General features: G+C 36.8%; 1 protein-coding gene across 3 annotated transcripts in view; it reads left to right on the forward strand.

The window, feature by feature from the left end:
* LOC129279212 (mediator of RNA polymerase II transcription subunit 14-like) overlaps window positions 1-27,648 on the forward strand; it is a 59,724-nt gene that overhangs the window by 27,503 nt on the left and 4,573 nt on the right. For all 3 annotated transcript variants that reach the window (XR_010296153.1, XR_010296154.1, XM_064111671.1), the window contains exons 18-35: window positions 5,363-5,525; window positions 6,151-6,379; window positions 8,399-8,433; window positions 8,978-9,109; window positions 10,809-10,997; window positions 12,106-12,154; window positions 13,691-13,864; window positions 16,030-16,118; window positions 16,792-16,941; window positions 17,588-17,798; window positions 18,198-18,265; window positions 19,484-19,810; window positions 20,299-20,395; window positions 22,098-22,301; window positions 22,758-22,969; window positions 23,994-24,035; window positions 25,455-25,575; window positions 26,744-26,805. Coding sequence is in view for 1 of the 3 variants with exons in the window: in XM_064111671.1 (XP_063967741.1) it covers window positions 5,363-5,525; window positions 6,151-6,379; window positions 8,399-8,433; window positions 8,978-9,109; window positions 10,809-10,997; window positions 12,106-12,154; window positions 13,691-13,864; window positions 16,030-16,118; window positions 16,792-16,941; window positions 17,588-17,798; window positions 18,198-18,265; window positions 19,484-19,810; window positions 20,299-20,395; window positions 22,098-22,301; window positions 22,758-22,969; window positions 23,994-24,035; window positions 25,455-25,575; window positions 26,744-26,805 (2,554 nt within the window). In the remaining 2 variants the exon portion in view is untranslated. The remainder of the gene's footprint in view (window positions 1-5,362; window positions 5,526-6,150; window positions 6,380-8,398; window positions 8,434-8,977; window positions 9,110-10,808; window positions 10,998-12,105; window positions 12,155-13,690; window positions 13,865-16,029; window positions 16,119-16,791; window positions 16,942-17,587; window positions 17,799-18,197; window positions 18,266-19,483; window positions 19,811-20,298; window positions 20,396-22,097; window positions 22,302-22,757; window positions 22,970-23,993; window positions 24,036-25,454; window positions 25,576-26,743; window positions 26,806-27,648) is intronic.

Here is a 27,648-nt window from a genome sequence, read left to right on the forward strand (position 1 = left end):
TAAAAATAATGTTTGATTTCTGATTGATTCCCACAATATTTCATTCAAGGGTTTTGTTGTACATGCGTCATTGTCAATACTCTGTCTTTATGCTGCCTTTTACCTTTATAAATGATGATGGTGATGATGACAGTAAATATAATGTTTGATTTCTGATTGATTCCCACAATATTCTATTCAAGGGTTTTGTTGTACATGCGTCATTGTCAATACTCCGTCTCTCTGCTGCCTGTCACCTTTATGAATGATGATGATGATGATGACAGTAAAAATAATGTTTGATTTCTGATTGATTCCCACAATATTCTATTCAAGGGTTTTGTTGTACATGCGTCATTGTCAATACTCCGGCTCTCTGCTGCCTTTCACCTTTATGAATGATGATGATGATGATGATGACAGTAAAAATAATGTTTGATTTTTGATTGATTCCCACAATATTTTATTCAAGGGTTTTGTTGTACATGCGTCACTGTCAATACTCCGTCTCTCTGCTGCCTGTCACCTTTATGAATGATGATGGTGATGATGACAGTAAAAATAATGTTTAATTTCTGATTGACTCCCACAATATTTCATTCAAGGGTTTTGTTGTACATGCGTCATTGTCAATACTCTGTCTTTATGCTGCCTTTTACCTTTATAAATGATGATGGTGATGATGACAGTAAATATAATGTTTGATTTCTGATTGATTCCCACAATATTCTATTCAAGGGTTTTGTTGTACATGCGTCATTGTCAATACTCCGTCTCTCTGCTGCCTGTCACCTTTATGAATGATGATGATGATGATGACAGTAAAAATAATGTTTGATTTCTGATTGATTCCCACAATATTCTATTCAAGGGTTTTGTTGTACATGCGTCATTGTCAATACTCCGGCTCTCTGCTGCCTTTCACCTTTATGAATGATGATGATGATGATGATGACAGTAAAAATAATGTTTGATTTTTGATTGATTCCCACAATATTTTATTCAAGGGTTTTGTTGTACATGCGTCATTGTCAATACTCCGTCTCTCTGCTGCCTGTCACCTTTATGAATGATGATGGTGATGATGACAGTAAAAATAATGTTTAATTTCTGATTGATTCCCACAATATTTTATTCAAGGGTTTTGTTGTACATGCGTCACTGTCAATACTCCGTCTTTATGCTACCTGTCACCTTTATGAAGGATGATGGTGATGATGACAGTAAAAATAATGTTTGATTTTTGATTGATTCCCACAATATTTTATTCAAGGGTTTTGTTGTACATGCGTCACTGTCAATACTCCGTCTTTATGCTACCTGTCACCTTTATGAAGGATGATGGTGATGATGACAGTAAAAATAATGTTTGATTTTTGATTGATTCCCACAATATTTTATTCAAGGGTTTTGTTGTACATGCGTCACTGTCAATACTCCGTCTTTATGCTACCTGTCACCTTTATGAAGGATGATGGTGATGATGACAGTAAAAATAATGTTTGATTTTTGATTGATTCCCACAATATTTTATTCAAGGGTTTTGTTGTACATGCGTCACTGTCAATACTCCGTCTTTATGCTACCTGTCACCTTTATGAAGGATGATGGTGATGATGACAGTAAAAATAATGTTTGATTTTTGATTGATTCCCACAATATTTTATTCAAGGGTTTTGTTGTACATGCGTCATTGTCAATACTCAGTCTCTCTGCTGCCTGTCACCTTTATGAATGATGATGGTGATGATGACAGTAAAAATAATGTTTGATTTTTATTTTGATATTTTATGCAAGGGTTTTGTTGTACATGCGTCACTGCCAATACTCTGTCTTTATGCTGCCTGTTACCTTTATGAATGATGATGGTGACGTAAGATGACAGTAAATATAATGTTTGATTTCTGATTGATTCCCACAATATTCTATTCAAGGGTTTTATTGTACTTGCGTCATTGTCAATACTCCGTCTTTATGCGGCCTTTTACCTTTATGAATGATGATGGTGATGATGACAGTAAAAATAATGTTTGATTTTGATTTTGATATTTTATTCAAGGGTTTTGTTGTACATGCGTCATTGTCAATACTCCGTCTCTATGCTGCCTGTTACCTTTATGAATGATGATGGTGATGATGACAGTAAAAATAATGTTTGATTTTTGATTGATTCCCACAATATTCCATTCAAAGGTTTTGTTGTACATGCGTCATTGTCAATACTCCGTCTTTATGCTGCCTGTCACCTTTATGAAGGATGATGGTGATGATGACAGTAAAAATAATGTTTAATTTTTGATTGATTCCCACAATATTCCATTCAAAGGTTTTGTTGTACATGCGTCATTGTCAATACTCCGTCTCTATGCTGCCTGTTACCTTTATGAATGATGATGGTGATGATGACAGTAAAAATAATGTTTAATTTTTGATTGATTCCCACAATATTCCATTCAAAGGTTTTGTTGTACATGCGTCATTGTCAATACTCCGTCTCTATGCTGCCTGTTACCTTTATGAATGATGATGGTGATGATGACAGTAAAAATAATGTTTGATTTTTGATTGATTCCCACAATATTCCATTCAAAGGTTTTGTTGTACATGCGTCATTGTCAATACTCCGTCTTTATGCTGCCTGTTACCTTTATGAATGATGATGGTGATGATGACAGTAAAAATAATGTTTGATTTCTGATTGATTCCCACAATATTTCATTCAAGGGTTTTGTTGTACATGCGTCATTGTCAATACTCCGTCTTTATGCTGCCTGTTACCTTTATGAATGATGATGGTGATGATGACAGTAAAAATAATGTTTGATTTCTGATTGATTCCCACAATATTTCATTCAAGGGTTTTGTTGTACATGCGTCATTGTCAATACTCTGTCTTTATGCTGCCTTTTACCTTTATAAATGATGATGGTGATGATGACAGTAAATATAATGTTTGATTTCTGATTGATTCCCACAATATTCTATTCAAGGGTTTTGTTGTACATGCGTCATTGTCAATACTCCGTCTCTCTGCTGCCTGTCACCTTTATGAATGATGATGATGATGATGACAGTAAAAATAATGTTTGATTTCTGATTGATTCCCACAATATTCTATTCAAGGGTTTTGTTGTACATGCGTCATTGTCAATACTCCGGCTCTCTGCTGCCTTTCACCTTTATGAATGATGATGATGATGATGATGACAGTAAAAATAATGTTTGATTTTTGATTGATTCCCACAATATTTTATTCAAGGGTTTTGTTGTACATGCGTCACTGTCAATACTCCGTCTCTCTGCTGCCTGTCACCTTTATGAATGATGATGGTGATGATGACAGTAAAAATAATGTTTAATTTCTGATTGACTCCCACAATATTTCATTCAAGGGTTTTGTTGTACATGCGTCATTGTCAATACTCTGTCTTTATGCTGCCTTTTACCTTTATAAATGATGATGGTGATGATGACAGTAAATATAATGTTTGATTTCTGATTGATTCCCACAATATTCTATTCAAGGGTTTTGTTGTACATGCGTCATTGTCAATACTCCGTCTCTCTGCTGCCTGTCACCTTTATGAATGATGATGATGATGATGACAGTAAAAATAATGTTTGATTTCTGATTGATTCCCACAATATTCTATTCAAGGGTTTTGTTGTACATGCGTCATTGTCAATACTCCGGCTCTCTGCTGCCTTTCACCTTTATGAATGATGATGATGATGATGATGACAGTAAAAATAATGTTTGATTTTTGATTGATTCCCACAATATTTTATTCAAGGGTTTTGTTGTACATGCGTCATTGTCAATACTCCGTCTCTCTGCTGCCTGTCACCTTTATGAATGATGATGGTGATGATGACAGTAAAAATAATGTTTAATTTCTGATTGATTCCCACAATATTTTATTCAAGGGTTTTGTTGTACATGCGTCACTGTCAATACTCCGTCTTTATGCTACCTGTCACCTTTATGAAGGATGATGGTGATGATGACAGTAAAAATAATGTTTGATTTTTGATTGATTCCCACAATATTTTATTCAAGGGTTTTGTTGTACATGCGTCACTGTCAATACTCCGTCTTTATGCTACCTGTCACCTTTATGAAGGATGATGGTGATGATGACAGTAAAAATAATGTTTGATTTTTGATTGATTCCCACAATATTTTATTCAAGGGTTTTGTTGTACATGCGTCACTGTCAATACTCCGTCTTTATGCTACCTGTCACCTTTATGAAGGATGATGGTGATGATGACAGTAAAAATAATGTTTGATTTTTGATTGATTCCCACAATATTTTATTCAAGGGTTTTGTTGTACATGCGTCACTGTCAATACTCCGTCTTTATGCTACCTGTCACCTTTATGAAGGATGATGGTGATGATGACAGTAAAAATAATGTTTGATTTTTGATTGATTCCCACAATATTTTATTCAAGGGTTTTGTTGTACATGCGTCATTGTCAATACTCAGTCTCTCTGCTGCCTGTCACCTTTATGAATGATGATGGTGATGATGACAGTAAAAATAATGTTTGATTTTTATTTTGATATTTTATGCAAGGGTTTTGTTGTACATGCGTCACTGCCAATACTCTGTCTTTATGCTGCCTGTTACCTTTATGAATGATGATGGTGACGTAAGATGACAGTAAATATAATGTTTGATTTCTGATTGATTCCCACAATATTCTATTCAAGGGTTTTATTGTACTTGCGTCATTGTCAATACTCCGTCTTTATGCGGCCTTTTACCTTTATGAATGATGATGGTGATGATGACAGTAAAAATAATGTTTGATTTTGATTTTGATATTTTATTCAAGGGTTTTGTTGTACATGCGTCATTGTCAATACTCCGTCTCTCTGCTGCCTGTCACCTTTATGAATGATGATGGTGATGTAAGATGACAGTAAATATGTTTGATTTCTGATTGATTCCCACAATATTCTATTCAAGGGTTTTGTTGTACATGCGTCATTGTCAATACTCCGTCTTTATTCGGCCTTTTACCTTTATGAATGATGATGGTGATGATGACAGTAAAGATAATGTTTGATTTCTGATTGATTCCCACAATATTCTATTCAAGGGTTTTGTTGTACATGCGTCATTGTCAATACTCCGTCTTTATGCTGCCTTTTACCTCTATGAATGATGATGGTGATGATGACAGTAAAAATAATGTTTGATTTCTGATTGATTCCCACAATATTTCATTCAAGGGTTTTGTTGTACATGCGTCACTGTCGATACTCCGTCTTTATGCTGCCTTTTACCTTTATGAATGATGATGGTGATGTAAGATGACAGTAAAAATAATGTTTGATTTCTGATTGATTCCCACAATATTCTATTCAAGGGTTTTGTTGTACATGCGTCATTGTCAATACTCCGTCTCTATGCTGCCTGTCACCTTCATGAAGGAGCTCCCTCTTGTGACGGTGTCACCCGATCATCCGCTGAAACGTCTCTTGCCAAACTATATCTACCTACGACTCACTCAGCATCCTCAGTATTATGTGGTAAGTCTAGAATTATCCAAATTATCATCATCAGTAGTAGAAGTAGTGATAGTAGTAGAAGTAGTAGTAGTAGTAGTAGTAGTAGTAGTAGTAGTAGTAGTAGTAATAGCAGTAGTAGTAGTACTAGAAGTAGTAGTAGTAGTAGTAGTAGCTGTAGTAGTAGTAGAAGTAGTAGTAGTAGAAGTAGTAGTAGTAGTAGTAGTAGTAGTAGTAGTAGTAGTTAGTAGTTAGTAGTAGTAGTAGAAGTAGTAGTAGTAGTAGTAGTAGTAGTAGTAGTAGTAGAAGAAGTAGTAGGAGTAGTAGAAGAAGTAGAAGTAGTAGTAGTAGAAGTAGTAGAAGTAGTAGTAGTAGTAGTAGTAGTAGTAGTAATAGTAGTAGTAGTAGTAGTAGTAGCAGTAGTAGTAGTAGTAGTAGTAGTAGTAGTAGTAGAAGTAGTAGTAGTAGTAGTAGAAGTAGTAGTAGAAGTAGTAGAAGTAGTAGTAGTAGAAGTAGAAGTAGTAGTACTTAGTAGAAGTAGAAGTAGTAGTAGTTGTACATGTAGTAGTAGTAGAAGTAGTAGTAGTAGTTTTCTTCATATCATTTTTTTTTTTTTACTATCATTATTGTCATTTATTATTATGAACAGGTCGTAGACTTTGCCCTTGGAAAGGGGTTAAGTGACTTTGTTTGCCGGTACCATCTGATGCGTTGTAGTTCCGTCGCGTACGTCGACACTCAGAACGTACCCCAGGGTGGGACTACCCCGACCAATCAGAAGGAAGCTAGCGAGACCACAGAGAAGTACCTCCAACCAGACGCATTTGTTGATCTGGATCATTCCACTATATTGCGGGGGCCAGATACATATGTAGAAGGTAATTTTCATAGGGCAAGTCCACCCCAAAAAAACAGGTGTATTTTATTGACCAGGATATGCATATAACTGTTGAAAACTTTGAAATGTCATAATTTTTGTCTCACCTGCATAGCAGAGTGAGACTATAGGGCCGCTTTTCCGACGGCGGCGGCGGCGGCGGCGGCGGCGGCGTCAACACCAAATCTTAACCTGAGGTTAAGTTTTTGAAATGACAGCATAACTTAGAAAGTATATGGACCTAGTTCATGAAACTTGGCCATAAGGTTAATCAAGTATTACTAAACATCCTGCCTGAGTTTCATGTCACATGACCAAAGTCAAAGGTCATTTAGGGTCAATGAACTTAGACCATGTTGGGGGAATCAACATCAAAATCTTAACCTAAGGTTAAGTTTTTGAAATGTCATCATAACTTAGAAAATATATGGACCTAGTTCATGAAACTTATACATAAGGTTAATCAAGTATCACTGAACATCCTGCATGAGTTTCACATCACATGACCAAGGTCAAAGGTCATTTAGGGTCAATGAACTTTGGCCGAATTGGGGGTATCTGTTGAATTACCATCATAACTTTGAAAGTTTATGGATCTGATTCATGAAACTTGAACATAATAGTAATCAAGTATTACTGAACATCCTGTGCAAGTTTCAGGTCACATGATCAAGGTCAAAGGTCATTTAGGGTCAATGAACTTTGGCCAAATTGGGGTATTTGTTGAATTACAGCCATAAATTTGAAAGTGTGTTGGTCTAGTTCATAAAACTTGGACATAATAGTAATCAAGTATCACTGAACATCCTGTGCGAGTTTCAGGTCACATGATCAAGGTCAAAGGTCATGTAAGGTCAAAGAACTTTGGCCACGTTGGGGGTATTTGTTGAATTGCCATCATATCTCTATAAGTGTATTGGTCTAGTTCATAAAACGTGGAAATAAGAGTAACCAAGTATCACTGAACATCTTGTGCGAGTTATAGTAGTTTTCAAAATCAGCACTGCTGCTATATTGAATCGCGTGATGCAGGTGAGACGGCCAGAGGCATTCCACTTGTTTTATTATTTACATCTGATTTTGATAACATTTTCAGTGCTATGCTTGTTTAAACTTTCTCGATGTATAGAAATAAACTTTTTTTAGGGGGGGGTAGACCTGCCCTTCAAATATCAAAAGGTCTTTTATCTTTCAGGGTAAAGACAAGTCTGACCTTTTTGCATTTAGATAATTAATGGACAAAAATTATCATATGAACTACAAATAACAAATAAAAAAAATGATGCACTTAATATAGGGATTTGTTCATCAAGATAAAGCTTGCCTATTAAGGATATCTTGACATGGAAGCGTTGTGGTGTAGCGGTTCTGCCTCTCGCCTTGTAATCAGAATTCCACCATGGCGTAGCGTCCCTTGGCAAGGCATCAGTCCACAATTTGCCACTCCCCACCCAGGTGTTAAATGGGTACCCAGTAGGATGTGGAAGCCTATATGTAGTATGCCTAGCAATTGAGTCTTGGAACTCTTGTTGGAATGCTCCCCAGGGAGTGGAGAAGGTGCATACATTGTATGCGGGCATGCAAGGATCCGATGACCGGGGTAATAATCTGTAAAGCGCTTAGAGACGTCATTCCGATGTATTATGCGGTATTCAAATGCGGAATATTATTATTATCTTAGTGGCTTGATACATGTAGGTGGGTAGGCATGAGATCAACTGGAATGAGACTCAAGTGGCTGAATATTAAACACAGATATTTAGGACATACATGTATAAGCACTTTCCCTATTCACTGAGTTAGATATGTGACATTATTTGCTCACTCACTTTGGGGAGATGGGAGGAACAATTATTGGATGCCTTTATTTCATGAAATGTTTAAGCATTGTACATTGATTATAAGAGTTTTTGAAGACATAATATCCATGTTTACTGCAAATGCATTCCTTTAGCTTTGAACAGCATACATGTATATTTTGTGGATCTTCTGTATTTCTATTCTGTATTGTTTCTTACAGACCTGGGTGAATATGATGACGAAAATAAAAGAAAGGTATGTTGAATCTACATTAATAAGTAAGCCAGTTCAAAGTTCCATTCTGCGCATAATCAGAAGGTCATTTGTACTAAAGTGTCATGGTGGTTTTATATTTAATGAGATAAGCAACAACTTTGATGTCTTGATTATTCGTATTTTCTTTTGAATTGTGTTTTGCATTAGATCAACAAAAAACAACAATGCATCCACTATCGGCTGCTATTTCACAGTTGGCCTAGTACATCGTTAGAACAACATACTAATGCATTCAAAGTAGAAATGCAGCACATACCTTTACATAGTGTTCATTGGTGTGCTGTTGTAGTCACCACTTTGCATCCTGCTATGTAAAGCATGCTTACATAATATCTTGCTTTGAAATCTGCCTATCATGATGAAAGAAATGAAAGGTCGGGCTGTCTTTTATTTTGCCATTCAATGTATACAGCATATTTTTTTTCTTGTACATGTATTTGACACCGTTTCTTTATTGCTATTCATTCAATTCAGCGAAGCAAAAGCATGTTGATTTTTTACGTGCCCCTCTTTGTCATTTCAGGTTGTTTACACATCGACAGGGAAGCCCAAGAAGAAGAAATTGACAAGTCATTGTGAATTCTTCAACTACACGCTCTCTCACGTCATCTCATTATGCAATATACGCATACCGTTCATCAAACTCTGCGAAGAGGTGAGTTTGAAAGCCACTATGCACCACCCACTTTGTAGCTACTAGAGTAGCTCATGATAACTGGGTTTTGTGGCTTGCGTCTGTAATCCAAGCTAACTTGGGGAAGTTATGAAGTGATGCAGAGGTTTGAGCCCCGGTGACGTCTTTCGGATGATGACTTTAAATGTCGGCCCTAGATGTAAACAATCACAGCAGAGGATTAATACACGTATGCAAAAGTTCAATCACCCACACATACATAACCCAGCATTCTTTATTCAGAACACTTGAAATATTTTGACATGTGCAGTAGAAGTCATACTCACATCAGTGACTGACGATTTCCTTCTAATATTTGTAACATTCATATCAGTACATTTACTAAGAAATTATATGTTTTTAGTCTGCCTTCTGGCACTCTTTTTTTTTTTCAAAGATCAAATGACCATGATTTAACCCTAATTCTCCGGGGGGGGGGGGGGGGGGGGGCCATAATGGCCCCCCCCCCTCGACAATTTTCGCGATATATCTGCTGTGCAAAATTTTTTGACCTCGCCGCTCACTGACTTTTTACTTTCAAGTCTCGCGCAAATTTTGAGACCAAATTTGTGACGCCCGGTACGCGGTTACGACATTACGCAACATTATGTAAGTCCATGTCAGACCCCAAATTGCTCATAAACATGATTTCATGTACAAATCCAATGCAGATTGTGTATTAGCCAAAATTCATAAATGTATCATTATTTCTACTTGTACTGATTAAACTTAATTAATTTTGCCTTGTTTATGATCAGAATTAAGTCTGGAACGATTTCCATCGAAAAAACAATAAAAAAACAAAGAAATACATAAGAAATTTAAAAAACAATAAAATACATAAGAAATCGGTCTTGGTACCAGAATTTTTTCATTCACAATTGTTAGGAATGCTATAAAGAATATTTTCACCCAAAAATAGCATTCTAGGAGCTTTATTTAGTGAATCTGAGCAAAGAGTATGATTTCATGAATAAATTAGCATAATTAATTCATATGAAATAAAAATATATGAATTCAGTGAAATTAACCAATGCAACTGCGTAGATTACGTCATTCTCTACCATCATGCAAATTTTCGTTGTGATCGCGCAATACGCGGCTGAGATCTTTATTACCTGAGCAAAATGTGTACATGTATTATGCTTTATAAGACACATGAAAAATAATCCATATTTTATCGTTCGAAATGGAAATCTTTATGAATAAAAAGCCACTGTGCAGTGCTCTATCCGTACATTGTTGAATGCCAAATGGGTAGCAGCAACTCCCATCTTTTAACGTCTGTTGGTCTGATGCGGCCGGGCTTGAACTCCCGATTAATTGAGCCAACACACCGGTTTCGATGTGACAGGAATCCTTGCTAATTGATAAACCATCGTCTACAAACCATACCCAGTCAATACAACTAATCATTAGTATCAGTCCTTGGCAAATTTTCAAATTTGCTAATGGAAATGATTGGTCACATGATTGATTTCAGCCAATCATTGGATGAGGATCCATATCACCGTTTTATATCTTCTCAAGTATTCACCAGGCCCTTGGAATGTGAGAGAAAGTCCGAGAACTTTGTAAATTTTTGAATGTATGAATTCTTTGCTTCTTGGCTATGAAATGTGACCATGAAAAATAAACCATAATTTTAATCAAAATTTTCTCTGTTTTTGGTGTTAACCAGCTGTCGGAAAACAACCTCGCCCACCAGGGTATTCAAGTGGAAGGGGAAGGCGTCGGGCTCGTCATCAAGCTCTGCTCACTCCCACCATGTAAAGGCGTTGCCAAGGAAACCAGTACAGCATTGAATGCTGCCCTCTTGGACTGTTCATTTAGACTTCATAAGAATCAGCATGGCATGTGGCAAGTTCAGGTTGGTTGAAATCACTGATTCATCTGTTTGTCTCACCTGCATAGCAGAGCGAGACTATAGGCGCCACTTTTCTGTGGGTGGCGGCATCGTCAACGTTGAAAACTTACCCAAGATCATCATTCAGAAATTGTTGAAGTTAGGTCTGTGATTAATTCCTTATCTGACAAAGGCAAACAGCACACAGTCGAAACGCTATCTTGTTATATGTTGAATGGGTTTGGGGTCAAAATTTGGGTCTAGAATTTCAGTTTAGACAATATTTATATATGGTTTTTTGTCTCGCCCACCAGAGGTGAAGGCTAGACTAAGGGATTCAAATGTCCATCACAAACATTATGACACATAACCCTGCAACCGTTAGTCACTTTTCTAATTCATTTCTAATTTTCTAATAAGTTTTCACACAAACTTGGTTTGTAGATGAACTTATGAGACCTGCATATCATGGCGCAGTCAGAGATCACATGGTAAGGTCAAAGGTCATTTTGATGTCATTATTATGACATAACTCGACAACCGTAAGTCACTTTTGAACCAAACTTCGGTTCTAGTTGTACTTAGGAGACCTGCATGTTATTGTGTTCAGAGGTCACATGGTAAGGTCAACGGTCATTTTGAGGTCAACATTAAAGTTAACGTGCAAGACAAATGTTATTTCATCCCAGTTATTTTACAATGAACTTTTGATTCAATTCTGTTGCGTGCCCTCGCAAATCACAATATTTCTGGTTACTTTCACAAGTGGGCGAGACACAACATCGCTTATGCCTTGTATTTTCAAAGGTTCATTAAATACAAATCTCCCCTGCCCATTAAGCTACATAATGCAACACAACTGAACGAGAGAGGAGTCTTTTGGTTTTTTTTTTCATGTCTAATCTGTTTAGTGTCTGTGTAGTCTGGCTGTCATAGAATTCAAGAAATCGGATTGTAGGGTGATAGAAGAATGTTCTTTACCACACTTATAATGTATTTTGCGATTGAAAACCTATTTTTCATCTACTGTATGATTTAAAACCTATTCTTTGTATACTTTTCATGATTAAGAACATATTTTTCATTCGTTCTGTTATCAAAACCTGTTTATTGATTTTCTTTCAATTTTCAGATGGTCTTTGCAAACTGTCCTGTTACTAGCTGTTCCACCAGAGAACAGGGTAAGTTAAAGGACAAGTCCACCCCAACAAAAAGTTAATTTGAATAGAAAGAGAACAATCCAACTAGCATAACACTGAAAATTTCATCAAAATTGGATGTAAAATAAGAAAGTAATGACATTTTAATGTTTCGCTTAATTTCACAAAACAGTTATATGCACGCCCTGGTCGGTATGCAAATGGGGAGACTGATGATGTCATCCACTCCTATTTCTTTTGTATTTTTAATTATTATGTGAAATATGATATATTCTAAATTTCTCCTCATTGTCAAATGAAACAACGATTAATTCCTCCCTGATCATGTGGAATTACCATTGTTTAATACTATATAGTTCAGTCAAGTTGGTCCCTATTGTCAAATTTGTAAAAATTGAAATATTGTATAATTCAAACAATGAATAACAAAAGAAATGGTGAATGATTGACATCATCGACTGTCTCATTTGCATGTCACTGAGTTTTGCATATCACTGTTTTGTGAAAAATAAGCGAAACTTGAAAATTTCATAACCTTCTTATTTTACATCCGATTTTGATGAAACTTTCAGCCTTATGCTAGTTTGATTTTTTCTCTGTTTATTCAAATCTACATTTTTCTGTGGTGGACTTGACCTTTAAATAGAATTGTTATCTCATTTTTTAAACAGAAAGCAATTTTGTTTTGAATGCTCGGTATAGAAGATGAACCAAGCTTTCCATTTGAGATAAATGGTTTAAAAAAAAATTAATCTGAGTGTAAAATCTTGATTTTTTTCACATAATGTCATATTCTAACTTGTTTTGCTCTTCTGTTTTTTTCCCTCTACTTTCTGTGTTGAAAATAGAGCTGGTTTAACCCTAACCAGTCTGGAATTTTGTGTGTGTTAAATGGTCAGGGAGATGGGGGGTATATGATCTTGGCCCCAATCACATGAGCGCCGTAAAAACTGGCATAATATTAGTGTGCAATGTTTTCTACAAGGCTGTATGGTTAATTTTTCTGAAAAAAACAACAACACTGTATTGCTTCACAGTTCTCTTGGAACAAAAAGTTGTTCGGTAAAAAGATCATGTTGTCTTCACTTTTCAGAATACTGCAGTTCTACATGTATTCTCTGTCAACATTCTTGTATATGTTATTTTCATTTCTCCAACCGACCGAGGACAAAAGCTAATTCACACAGTGGAAGCGCTGTGGTGTAGCGGTTCTGACTCTCGCCTCGTAATCAGAGGGTCGTGTGTTCGAATCCCGCCATGGCCTAGCGTCCTTTGGCAAGGCGTCAATCCACAATTTGCCACTCTCCACCCAGGTGTTAAATGGGTACCCGGTAGGATGCGAAAGCCTATGTAGTATGCCTAGCAATTGAGTCTTGGAGCTCTTGTTGGAATGCTCCCCAGGGAGTGGAGAAGGTGCATACATTGTATGCGGGCATGCAAGGATCCGATGACCGGGGTAATGATATATCTGTAAAGCGCTTAGAAACGTCGTTTCGATGTGTTAAGCGCTATATAAATGCGGAATATTATTATATTATTGGTTTATTGTTTTTTCAGGTTCCACACGCCTCGTCTACTTGTTCTACAAGGTGCTAGGCATGCACTCCGTGGTCAAGCAGTTCCTGCGCGACTGGGACTCCATCGGCCGCCTGTATCATTTGACCCTTGACCTGCCAATATGGCTGCCCTATCTGACTCTGTCTCATTCTTCGCGCTCGGGACTGATACAAGGTAAGACTTTGTGTTACTATTATAAATTGGTGATACAGACCTGCCAACCAGTACGTTTTTGGCATATTTAGTACGTTTTTGCAACCAAAATACGGCAATACGTTTTTTCTTTTAAAAAATGTTTTTGTAAAAAAATAAATAAAAGAAATTGAGAAAAATCATCTCTATATGTCTCTATTTCATAAAACTTACACAAATATGGTTATTAGATCAATGTAATTTCAGGTAACTTGTTTTTTTTTCAGTTATTATTTTTTTTTTTGGCAAGATCAGTGCGCGTTTTAGCTTGCATGCAGCTTGAGCGCCGCGATGAGCGAGTGCGCCATGCATTTTATTATGAAATACACTTTTTTGGGGAAAAATACATTTTTTTTTATCACAGAATACAATTTTTCATTTCCAGAGTTTGGCAGGGTCTGGGCTAAATTAATGATTGGCTGAAGTCTATCACATGAGCAGTCATTTATGTTAGCTAACAGTCAAATTTGTCAATGGGTCAGAGGCATAAAGAGTAGCAATTGCTTTCGCTAGGCTTTGCTTGGCTTTTGCTAGATTCCATATGCATAAAAATAAGCAAGCAAATGCTTTTGCTAGTAAGTTCCAGCAATCGCTGATTGACTGATAGCATTTCCTTGACGATTATTAAGCTATTGCTAAAAAGCATATGCATAAAGCGAACATTTTGTTTGTGCGTTTAAGCACTTGCTTGGGTTTTTTTCAAGCTTCATCAGAGCAGCTTTGGTTTACCGTTGGCAATCTTAGTTCCGTGTCTTTTATTTGAAAAAATGTATGCATATTTTAAGATAGAGGCAATATTGTAATAGATTGTCTATCATTTATAATCCCATTTTTCAAATTTTCCTCCTAATTTTCCAGAGATACATGGCTCATATTGTGTAGACAGCGTTTATCTCTTATTATTATTTAGGAAATTTTGTGCGTGCGGAAGTGTGCGTATCAAATGATAACATATTTCATGTCACAAATTCAAAGCATGAAGGTTGAAAAGCATTTTTTAACACAGGGCATCAGCCAACAAAACCAAAACCAGGAAAGCTGTGCCTTTGTAAATAATCAGACACGCCTTGGTAGTTGCTATTGTCAAAACACCTGACTATGTTCTCATTAAGATGCACATAATCAATATAGGCGGCGGATCTTGTTCGATCAAAAAAATTATAGCGTTGAATGTCCATCTCTCATAGGTCCATGGTCTATCAAATGTTTCCATGACCTTTGCTTCAATGACCAATTGCTCCGGTGGAAAATCTGCAAGTTAAGCCAAGCATAAAGCTTAACCTCCAAAATTAGATAAACCTTCATCTTTATCTTTACATTAATCTGAATCAAAATTATTACATTCCTAACTCTATCCCGATGCCCTCTAAGAAATTAAGACTGAAGCAAATGTCCCAGGAGCAAATGTTGTGTCACCCTGTCAAATAACAACGATCCAAATCACTAAACAACAATAGTTTCCTTTTGATCCAAATGGTACCTCGTGTGTGCAAATTCTTCTAATGGTCTTGATGGTGTGAATTACTTGTTTACTCTCGGGGGGAGTTTCACAAAGATATAAGTCTGGCTAAGAGTCGCGCTTGAATTCCTGATTGCGTGTATTATAAAAGGCTCAGAGGATGCGCGCTACAGCGTATTATTTATCAATAAGATTGCGTGTTACATATCATATGCGCATCGGCACTTAAACATGACTATAAAGCCCATATTCTGAAGTCAGTTTAACTTAGACCACGGTCTAACTCTGTGCTAAAATTATGGGGAGCCAAAAATTCAAAATTTCTGTCTATATTGTATATTTCTTATGTTTTCTATTTTGTTTTCATAAAGAAGAATGATACTTCAAAATACTTCAGTTATCATTCCCAGACAATTGTGAACAATGTGAGTGTCATGTGAGTTAATAAAATGGATGTGTACTGTTAGTGATTTGTGCCCCAATGGCTTTCCATAGTTAAACCACAACTTTAAACCAGGGTTTAATTTAAACCTGAGTTCAGAATATGGGCCTAAGTCACATTTAACTCTTTGTAAAAACACCTCCCTTCTTTGGTAAATTGTTGCTTTGTTACTTACTAATGCTCCCAAACTTCTTGTCAAGAAATGAAAGGATGTTTTTTTTTCCCCTTTTAATTTTCTTCGACTAGACAACCCTCCATTCACAACGTTGGTGGATATTCAGTCGTTCACATACCAGAAGATCACTATCGCATATGGAAAGGACAGATCAAGCACTGTGAGTATTATTTGATTTCAAGGAGTTGATTGTATAATGAAATGTATTCTGTATTGCAGATGATGTTAACAGGTTGGAGTCTAATGCCTGTCTTCTATGACAAGGTCTTAACCCTTCGAACCTGAATTATATGTGGCTGCCGTTACCCACACCATGAATGATTTGCACATATCGACTACACCCAAAAGATCCCATGATTCAAGCCCCATTTAGTCCAATGCCATTCCGTCCATCAACCATCTGTCTAACAACCATTTGGTCCAATAACCATTTGGTCCAATCATCACTTCGTCTAATCGCCACTTTGTCTATGACCATTTCTTCTCATAACCAGTTGGTCTAATATCCATTCCATTTTTGTCACTTTGCACAATTAACATTTAGTCCATTTAGAGCAAATGGTATATGGACTGAATGAATATTGGACCAACTGGTTAGTAAATGAAATGGTTAGAGGACGAAATGGCAAATTGACCATGTGGGTGACCATGTGGATAGTGGACGAACCGATGGTAGACCAAATGATAGTAGACGAGTTGGCAACTGGACGGATAGGAAATGAACCATGTAGCCTACGGGTTGCCATGATTGGTGAATAAGACCATACTACTACTACCTCATGTGGTTAGAAGTTAATTACAACATGTTGTTCTTTCTTTTGGTCGTTATCTAGGTTATGGTGTATTGGGATCCAGATAGTCTGAAGTTTCGTCTTAGTTTCAGTGCCGTGGGTTCCACCTCGACAGCTAACTGTCACCTCATGGTCCAGTCTTACTTAGAACATGAATTGAACGAAGAACAAAGTCTCCCAAAACTTATCAAGGTTTGTAGGGGAATTTTCATTTACTAAAATCGATTGTAAAGTTGATTCTAAGTTTCATGATACATCCTATGCCTAATAGGAACAAAGTTTCCCTAAATTTTAAGGTTTAGGAGGGGTCATGAACTAAAAATCAGTTATAAAGTTCCAGTTGAGTTTCATATCATGATCTAGACTTATCTCGAACATGACCTGAATGAAGAACAAAGTCTCCCTAAACTTACCAAGGTTTGTAGGGGGTAATTTCATTGACTAAACATCAATTATAAAATACAGCCGACTGTCTCATCATGATCCAGTCTTACATGTACATAGAACACGAGCTGAATGATAAAAAATATCTCCTGAAACTTATCAAGGTTTTTATAATCAATATTTGTCCTTTTTATCTATGCTTATCAATTGTTTGTAATTGTTGAAATGTAAACGTAAGGTACTATTTTTTTCCCCCACATTTGGGCAATTGATAAATTTGGGGGCTATTTTATTTTGGAGAGCTACTCTTCTTTCCTCAATGAGCAATTATTGTTTTAACATATTGTATAATTTCACTAAATTTTAATAGAAAATTAATAAAACAAGGACCGTTGAGGGATATTTCTATAACATTATTTTTTACAATTTCCCACCTTTCCTCAACCCATCCCAGAGTCTATGTGAAAGTCAAGGACCCCTGCATTCAATCTGCAAACTCCCCTTGATCCCATCATTGGGTCTGATCGCGGCAACCAGCCAGGTGGCCGGGCCTATCCATAAGTTTGCTCTCTGCCCTCAATCCAGCACACATTATCGGATGGTCTTCCACAATGCGTTCTGCTTGGATGTTCATTGCAAAGGGAAGAATACTGTTGCTGTCAGAGGTGGGTAGTGTATTCTCTATTCATTTTTAGCTCATCCGTCCCGAAGGGCGAGATGAGCTTATGCCGTGGCTTGGCGTCCGTCGTCCGTCCACAATTTCAAAATGCCTCTTCTTCGTCATTTCAAGTCCGATGTCAATTCTGTTTGCTTTATATGATAGCACTAGGTAGGGGATTAAAAACTTCTACACAGAATTTTAAACTCATTGAATACATGTATGCTAATTTATGCTCATTTTTCAAAATTCATAAAAAATGCTTCTCCATCTCTTTTTGTTGACCGATTTTGATTTTTTTTTGCTTAACTTCTACACAGAATTTTGAAATTTTGATTAGAAAAAATAAGGGTAAAGTTCTTTATTTGAATTTGATGTAAAACTGTCTTCTGCTATCCCCTTTCAGATGGTGCATTTAGTTTGTTTGACGTGAGGAAAGTTGTTGAAGGTCTCTACACTGTACCTAATCTCAAGGTAAGTCTGACATCCTTATGGTTTTTTCATACATTATTTTTAAATGGTCTCAAAATGGTCTCATATCGTTTTAATCCCATGAAAATATGTATGCTTGACACTTGATTTTATTCAACTGATGTTTTCTGGTGAGTTTTTGATAAATCAAAAAGATTGTGTATCAACATCCACGCAACACTCTGGTAATTTTTTTTGGGCAGCTCCCTGCATGAAATTTGCTCTGACAGATGAGGGTTCTTTGAACAACACCCATGCACGGGACTCGTTATATTTTACAGATTTTTGCAATTTTTCTGAATAAATTTTGGTAAAATATCACCTGCATATTGAAACTGATGATCTAAAGCCCAGCGCACACTATGCGACACGATTGCACCATCTTGCAAAGAGTTGCGATTGATCCGATCAATCGCAACTCAGGAAAGCCAGCAAAGTCAACATGTAAAATGCATGCTTGTTCAAAAAAAATTCTAGATATGAATTTATATCCATAAATTTATTGATTTCTTGACATTTTGGTGTGTTCTCCTGTGTTTACAAAGGACATTTTGCAAATTTCCTGTATAAAAAATTATGACACTGATGGCTTTCCATAGAGTTACGACTGATTGAATCAATCGTAACTCTTTGTAAGACGGTGCCCTGATTGCAACAAGTTGCCAATCCCATCTCAGTGCAATCGCATCGCAGGCCAGCGCATTCATTGCAACAGCTCTGCAACGCGCTGTATCTCATGGCGCCTCTACTTTTGCGCGTATGTTGTCAGCGCTGCAGAAGTGCAGCTAAGTGTCATCATATAGAACAAAACTGATTGGTTAAAAAAAGCAATATTGCAGAAAGATTTGACATGTCAAATTTCTGAGGTTTGGTCTGCGATCCTACAGCAACAAAGCGCATCACAGTTGCAACGTGTTATAGGTTGGCAGATTTTTTTGCAATCTAACCATGGTGCAATCACGTCGCATTGAGTGGGCGAGGCTCTAGACAATCTATGTACTCTTTTTCATTTTACCTGACAAAGTAGTCATAAAATATCCAAAGCACCAGCTCTCCAACTTTTAGTAGTAACTTTAATCTTTAATACTGAGCAGCCTAAATTTGTAGAGCTGTGATACCAGACTTCAGACGCGTAAGAACTTTTCCAAGAGTAACTTGTGTGTGTAATTCTTACCGTTGCCCTCCTTGGTATGCTAATATTTGTTTACTATCACCTACCAGGCTTTTCTGGAGCTATTCATCGATGAGACGGTCTCCTACCACCATCAGCACCGTAACAGCCGTACCCTCCCGGCAAACGAGGACGACGGCAACCCTCTGTCACCGATGAACATCGATGCAGGCCCCACCCCGCCGGACCCGTACCTCCCCACTCAAGTCTCGGCGGGTTACCCCTCCGGAGCCTCGCCCATGTCGAGGGCGGGGCTGGGTCAGAGCGGGTCAGGGGGCTTTGCTTACCCCATGACCCCACCCACAGGACCGGGAGGACCGGGAAGTAGCAATCCGGCCACCCCGGCCTCACCCCATACGTCGGTCTTATCGCAACAGGTGGGTAATATTCATTAATTATATGGTGATGGGGATGATGATGAGAATGATAATGGTGATGATCTTGATAAGGCCCGAGTCATTACATTTATTTTGAATCAAGTGTAAACGCTATTAATAATTGGGCATTTACGTTCAACCAGCTAGGGTAGCAAAAAATTTATTAAAAATCCATCACCAAAAGTTGCTGAAATTTCACATTTTGCATCTTTAAATACATGAAATGGCCATCTATCTTATATATTCCTATATCCTTGAAATAGTTTTGATTAAGTCGGAAACTATCAAGCAATTCAGAATATTCACCTCTTTTTGGACTCTGAAAGATCGTTTCATGATGTTACACTCGGTCAACACCATCAAAGTCTACACGTAGTCCCACCATGTAGATTCATATGGTGTTGCAAGAGTATACCTGAAAACAATCGTTGTCGACACCTAACTTGAACTCGTCAAATGTGTTTGTTATTCTTCTTTTTTTCTTCTAGCATTATGCAATGTCTCCTGGTGCATACCCTCTAGCCTCACCTCCATCCATCCCTGGACCTTCCCCATCCGCCGTCATGAAGGGAACCCCATCACCAGGTAGGTTCCTCTCCACTCATCAGACCATTACGTTTTTGCCGTAATTGTTACGTTATTGCATCCAAATTATGGCATTATTTTTTTATGCCCCCGCAGACGAAGTCCGGAGGGGGCATTAAGCGTTGCCCCTGTCCGTCTGTCCGTCCCCCCACTTGGTGTCCGCGCAATAAGTCGAAAAATATTCAATGGATTTAAAAAAAAATTTGGTGTGTAGGTAGATGACACCAAAATACAGGCTAAGTTGAGTTCGGAGTCTGCAGGTCAAAGTTCACAGCTCATTAAATATGCAAGTTGGTTTCCACATGATAACTTATGAAATATTCAACAGATTTTTAAAAATGTGGGTGTGTAGGTAGATGACACCAAAATACAGGCTAAGTTCGAATTCGGAGTGCGCAGGTCAAAGGTTACAGGTCATTATATATGCGAGTTGGTTCAATCATATTGAATGAATTTCTGATCGCAATAAGCGGGGGCATCAGTGTCCTTTGGACACATCAAATTTCTAGTTTCTTCATAACTTATGATTTGCTATAGAAAAAATTTGTATTTTATTGAGAAAGATTGTCTCTATATCACAAAACAACCACACAAGTATAGGAAATTAGACAAATGTAATTTCAGGTAACTAGACGAAGGTCAAAGGTCATTTGGAGGTCATTATTTCGAAATGAAGTTTTAGGGATCCCAGAATACAGTTTGTCATTTCCAGAGGTTGGCAGGTCTGATTTTAAAGAGATATTCCTTCTTAATTGGCAATTCCTTATTTTGCCATTATGATTCCGTTTCGTCGACTTTTCAATTGGTATAATTGGGTCTAGTGGTTATGACTTTCGTCTTTCGAGTACCAGCCTTGCCATGTTTTCCTTCAGCTAGAAATGTACCAACTATGTGCTTCACCCAACCCAGGTGAGGTGAAAGGGTACCCGGTAGGAAGTAATTCCTTGAATACTTTGTGAAATGAATGTCCCTTATTGAAAGACGAGTCTTAAAGGTCAAGTCCACCCCAGAAAAATGTTGATTTGAATAAATCGAGAAAAATCACACAAATAAACGCTGAAAATTTCATCAAAATCGGATGTAAAATAAAAAAGTTACAGAATTTTGAAGTTTCGCTTATTTTTCACAAAACAGTAATATGCACAACTCAATGACATGCAATGGGTCAGTTGATGATGTCCATCACTCACTATTTCTTTTGTTTATTATTGTTTGAATGATAGAATATTTCATTTTTTTACATATTTGACAACAGGACCAACTTGACTGAACCATATAGTATTAAACAATGCAAATTCCACATGTTCTGGGAGGAATTAATTGTTGTTTCCCTTGACAATGAGGAGAAAATGATAATATTTCATATAATAAAATACAAAAGAAATAGTGAGTGAATGACGTCATCAGTCTTCTCATTTGCATACCGACCAGGATGTGCATATAACTGTTTTGTGAAATTAAGCAAAACTTTAAAATGTCATAACTTTCTTATTTTACATCTGATTTTGATGAAATTTTCAGTGTTATGCTTGTTGGATTTTTCTCCTTTTATTCAAATCAACTTTTTGTTGGGTTGGACTTGTCCTTTAACCACTAGACCATGATGCACCCAGACTGCTCTCCTTGCATTATTTTTTTGCACGTTTTCCTGCCCGCTCTCTAAAACTCTCTTATTCTCTGCCTTTTGATTGTTCCCTTTCAGGTTTAGTTGAAGGAGGTTCTCCGTTCACTTCTTCAATGGGCCTGACCATGCCGTCCCCCGGATCCCGTCAGTGGCCCGGGAGTCCCTCCATGCCCGGGCCCTCCCCCGTCCAGCGCTTTGGTATGGCCCAGTCACCAGGCAGCATGGGAGCATCCACTCATTCTCCGGGGAGTAGCGGCATGACGGGCCAGCCGGGACAAATTGGTGAGTGAAAGGAATATACTACAAAGTACACTGATAACAAGATTTCTATTCAAGGAATTTGACCTAAAGGATGCATTTGAGAAGAAGAATAACATTGAAAATGTTAAAATTGCCCTACTTTAGTTTCTTTTATAAATGAATGTGAATGTCTCAATACCTTATAGGAATGGGTTATTCTTTTTCTTGTGTTATAAATATTTTTAACGCATGGTCATTCACTTAATATAAGTTTAACTTGTTGAATATCTCTTTTCTTATATTTCCTGTTTCTCTTTATTGTATACTTTATATATATATATTGTATACACAATGACCTAATCAATAAATGTGTAATAGTGCTTCAGGCCTGTTTGTCAGCTCCTATTTTAAACATTAATTTATTCAAATCATTTGAATAAGAATGAAAATAAGCCACATCATGTCTTCTGTCATTTTACTCCTTTCGTCCCATCACAGTTCAACGCCAGACGAGGGTGCTCCCGCCGCGTAACCTGGCCACCTCCTTGCCTACCATTCTCTCCCACGAGGCGCTCAATCGTATGTTCACCCCAGCGGCCATCCACGGGACGCCGACTACGCCGAGTACCTACCTCTGTGCTCCGATAGAACGCTTCCTTGGATCAACTTACCTTCAAAGGCATCTCAAGAGGGTTTTAAACGCTGAACAGGTAAAGAGGATCCTATGAAATTCAATTAGTTATGTTATATCGAGGTTTTTTACCTGACTGCTAAGAAAGCACGAATGCCTGTGAGCAAGCAACCAGGGGACCGACAGCTTAAGGTCCTCTCCGAGGGACCTGGTAATGAGGATAAATGCCTTACCAAAGGGCACTAGCGCACCACTTGGGAATCGAACCCGGGTCACCGGAATCAGAAACCCCCGCTCTACCGACTGAGCTATCGCGCCTCCACAATTAGTGCCAGGGGGGAGGAAGTATTTCTCCTAAGCTGTTAATTTCTCCTAATCTGTGAGTAGGCTGCAGATTAGGTCTCTTCAAACAATCTGTAGATAGAGATTACAGTACGAGTACGGTAATCAGTAATTTGCTTGTTCGCATTTTCCCATGTTTACATGATTTATTTATTTTGACTACAGAATATGAGAATTTATCACAAGATTAATCGCAATCAATATCTTTGCTATGATATGTTATTCTGTTCTCTATTCTATCTTGTATTATTTTCTATACCGTACGTCCTGCCTCGGCAGTAATGTGCCAGGACCTGGACTACTTTACTTCCTCTGTTAATTACATGTATGTTTGTAAATTACTATGCGAATGTTTTATTTTATATGTCATCTGATCCTTTGTGAATATTTGAATAAAGCGATACAAAATAAGAAATCTAGTCTGTATGTACATATTATAATCTGTGTACACAGATTAGTAGAAATATTTTTATTTGTTTATGTGATGATGATGCTGATAAAAATAATAATGATAATAATAATAATGATGGCATATTTACCCAGGGTAGCCACTTGAGTTCAGAAAAATGTTCTCCCAGTGGGCCCTGAAATATCGTAATCTAGACATGCAGAATTTGCAGATTATTTGAAATATCTGCGGATATTAGAGGTCATTTGGAATATGAGCGAACTGCAAACTTGTTGTTTGATTTGTCCCACCTTATCGACCAATTAGAATCATTTGTTTATTAATCGCAATGAATATTTTATCTGTCCTTTAGACCCAGACGTTGCAAGCTGCAGAACAAGGATGCAGAGTAAAGGTAAGATATGAAAGCCTATGTTTAGTTAAGGGCCCCGTCTTACAAAGAGTTATGATTGATCTAATCAATCGTAACTCTATGGAAATCCATCAGTGTCATAATTTTTTTCTACAGGAAATTTGCAAAGTGTCCTTTGTAAACAAAGGAGAGCACACCAAATTGCCAAGAAATCAATGAATTTATGGATACGCATTCATAACTAGAACATTTTTTGAACAAACATGCATTTTATATGTTGACTTTGCTGGCTTTCCATAGTTGTGTTTGATCAGATCAATCACAACTCTTTGTAAGACGGGCCCATGGTATACCCTCCCAAAAGTGCATTACTAGATCATATTATATATGTGTGCCCTGAAAGGAAACAACTTTGGAGTGAAAGGATATAAACTAAAAGGCCCGTATTCTGAAGTCAGGTTTAACTTAGACCATGGTCTAACTCTGTGCTAAAATTATGCGGAGCCAAAAATTTAAAAATTCTGTTTATATTGTATGATTCTTATGTTTACTATTTTGTTTCCTTTTGCTTTCATAATGAAGAAAAATACCTCAGTTATCATTCCCAGACAATTATGAACAAATGTGGGTGTCACATGAGTTAATAAATTGAATGTGTACTGTTAGGGATTTGTGCTCCAATTGGCTCTCCATAGTTAAACCACAACTTTAAACAAGGGTTTGATTTAAACCCGACTTTAGAATACGGGCCAAAATGTGTTTTATGGGATAAATTACCAATTTTTCACCAAGATTTAATTTGGTTGGGTGCCTGATGGAAATAAAGTATATGAAAGACCTTCTCAAACATGCAATGGGCTGAAAGTTTCAGGATTTGGTCTTTATCAGTAGCTTTCTAATATCAAATTACTGAATAGATGTATATAAAGTTAGTGCTCAAGCGGCTATTTTAAACGAAAATAAAGCATTATCGATTCGTGAAATTGGCAGCATTGAACTCTTCAAACCGTCCCTCAAAACTCACTTATTTTAGCAGATGTGTAGTAATTAACTTATTGGATGAGCCTGAGCTTATGAATGTTTTAACAGAAATAGGCACAATGTAAATGCTGCGGATCATCATCATCATATGATTTTTTAAAATATATATATTTTAGATCAAAGCTTTGTTATTGTTAATTCGGTGAATTAACAATACGGTGTGACACTTGATGGTTGCAGCGAACAGGTCAATTTATAACTTCAGGTTCGACATCACAGACGCAGGCAGTGCACATTGCTAGTGCACTGTAATGTGACTGCGTGTCAAATGAAAATCAAACGTCAGTGAATTACATTGAATTGAATTGAAAAGAGTTAAGTTGACTGAGTTCAAGTAATATAAATGACAGAACGGTAAATTTCATGAAAATAACACGTTTAAATAATCATTGTGGGTTTTTTTCTCGTTTTTTTTTCTAGCTGAGTTTGCTGCCCCCTAGTGATCAAGGTTTCCATTTCAAGAATGATTCGCTGATATTCCGTGTTTGGTTGAACCCCGCCCATATGCAGCAGCTCCATCTACAGGCCAAGCAAACACCAGGTAGAGTCATGTAATGTAGAAGAAGTTGTAATAATTATATAATAAAACAACAATAATAATAATATACAAATAATGAATGTTTATGAGTGCAATGGACAGAATACTTCATGAGATGAAAGAGGCTACGCCTCGTTGAATGGATCATTCATTACATCTTTCATCGAATGAAGTATTCTGTCCATTGCACGAATGAAAAGAACATTCATTATTTGGTTTATATGACACCTAAAAATATATTCTTTTTCATATGAAATTTGTGAATTTCGATGCAAATATGCTCATACAGTGCGAGCTCGATCTGTTGATTATCGCGAACACTATACGCGTACATACAACAGTGGTGCCTGCAGTCAGAGTGCGCGTTTGCAATGGACAAAATCGTATGGATCCAAAATTGCACGATGAATGGGTCTAAAATTGCACGGTTGATGACATCATTGTGAAATGGGCTGAATGATCGATATCAAACAACCAATCAAATGACAAGGACCTATCTAGGTGTCATATAATAGTGGATGGCTCATTAACCTGGGTTTGAGCGATTAGTCTTTTTTACTAGTCACGCGGTTTCTGATATATATGCGTCATTTCAGACACATGGCTTTGGCTAAAGGCTAATGACTTCACAGGTCTTGTTCGCATTGCCAATGTGATTTCACTATTCAAATGCTCATGACTCTCGTTATTTATTTAGTCTTTCTCAAAATTTCATAGATATGTTTATTTGATTGTTCTCTTTAATATGAATTTAAGTATATGTAGTTTCAAGGGTTTCATTCTCTTATAGCCTGTATTCTGAAGTCGGGTTTAAATTAAACTCTGGTTTAAAGTTGTGGTTGAAGTATGGATATACAATTGTTACATAAATCACTAACAGTAGAGATATCATATTTCAGCTCATTTGGCTCTTAAATCATTCATAATTGTTTAGGAAGTATAAATAAGATAATTGTCTTCACCATCGATGAATCAGGAAAGAGCACAGTAAACATAAGAAATATACAACTTAATAACAATTTTGACACCTTTGGCTTCCCATAATTTTAGCACAGAGTTAGACCATGGTCTAAGTTAAACCTGACTTCAGAATACGGGCCTTTAACAACTTCATGTCCACACTGAAATAATATCAAAGCCATGATTGTTCTCTTTTAATCCTTTCTTCTAGATGCCAAAGAACGGTGGAGTCAGGAGGAACTACAGGTCATTGAACTTTACTTTGAAAACAAGGTGAATGTGAGAGCGATGTAGTCTTTGTACCATACCCTTATATTAAAGGGATGGTCCGGGCTGAAAATATTTATATCTAAATAAAAAGAGTCAAATTCACAGAGCAAAATGCTGAAAATTTCATCGAAATCAGATAACAAATAACAAAGTTATTGAATTTTAAAGTTTATCAATATTTTGTGAAAACGGTTATATGCACATCGTCATGAATATTCATTGGGTGGGCTGATGATGTCATATCCCCACTTTCCTTTTTCTTATGGTATTCCATAAAATCATAATTGTTTCATTTTTTCATACATGTGTAAAAGATGTGTCTCCATTATGATGAAATAAGTTGCGGCAATAAAAAACTAATGCACTTAATCAGTTGTCAATCCAATTGTTTTCGTTCTTTATAGAAAAATTTTGAATAAACCTAATTTCATATAATAAAATACAAAAGAACAAGTGGGGATATGACATCATCAGCCCACCTAATAAATATTTATGAAGACATGCCCTGAACTGTTTTACCGGAATAATGCAAATCTTTAAAATTCAAATTTTCAGCATTTTACTCTATTTATTAAGATATAAATATCTCCAGCCTGGACCATCCCTTAAAGACAAGTATCTGTACTGTAGTTCATGAAAATGCTGACTTCATGAGAAAGTCTTTAAAATCAAGATTAATTGTCATCATATAATCATAGGATTAGGTGTAGTTCATTTACATCAATCAAACTCTGTGAAAATGAAATGTAAGATTGAAAAATGATCACACCTTAGATCACCAACACAGATATGCACATGTGGGACAGTGTATTTTTGTTGCTTTGAAAAACACCCAACATCTGGTCG

This window comes from Lytechinus pictus, chromosome 16, assembly GCF_037042905.1.
Source record: "Lytechinus pictus isolate F3 Inbred chromosome 16, Lp3.0, whole genome shotgun sequence".
NCBI lineage: Eukaryota > Metazoa > Echinodermata > Echinoidea > Temnopleuroida > Toxopneustidae > Lytechinus > Lytechinus pictus.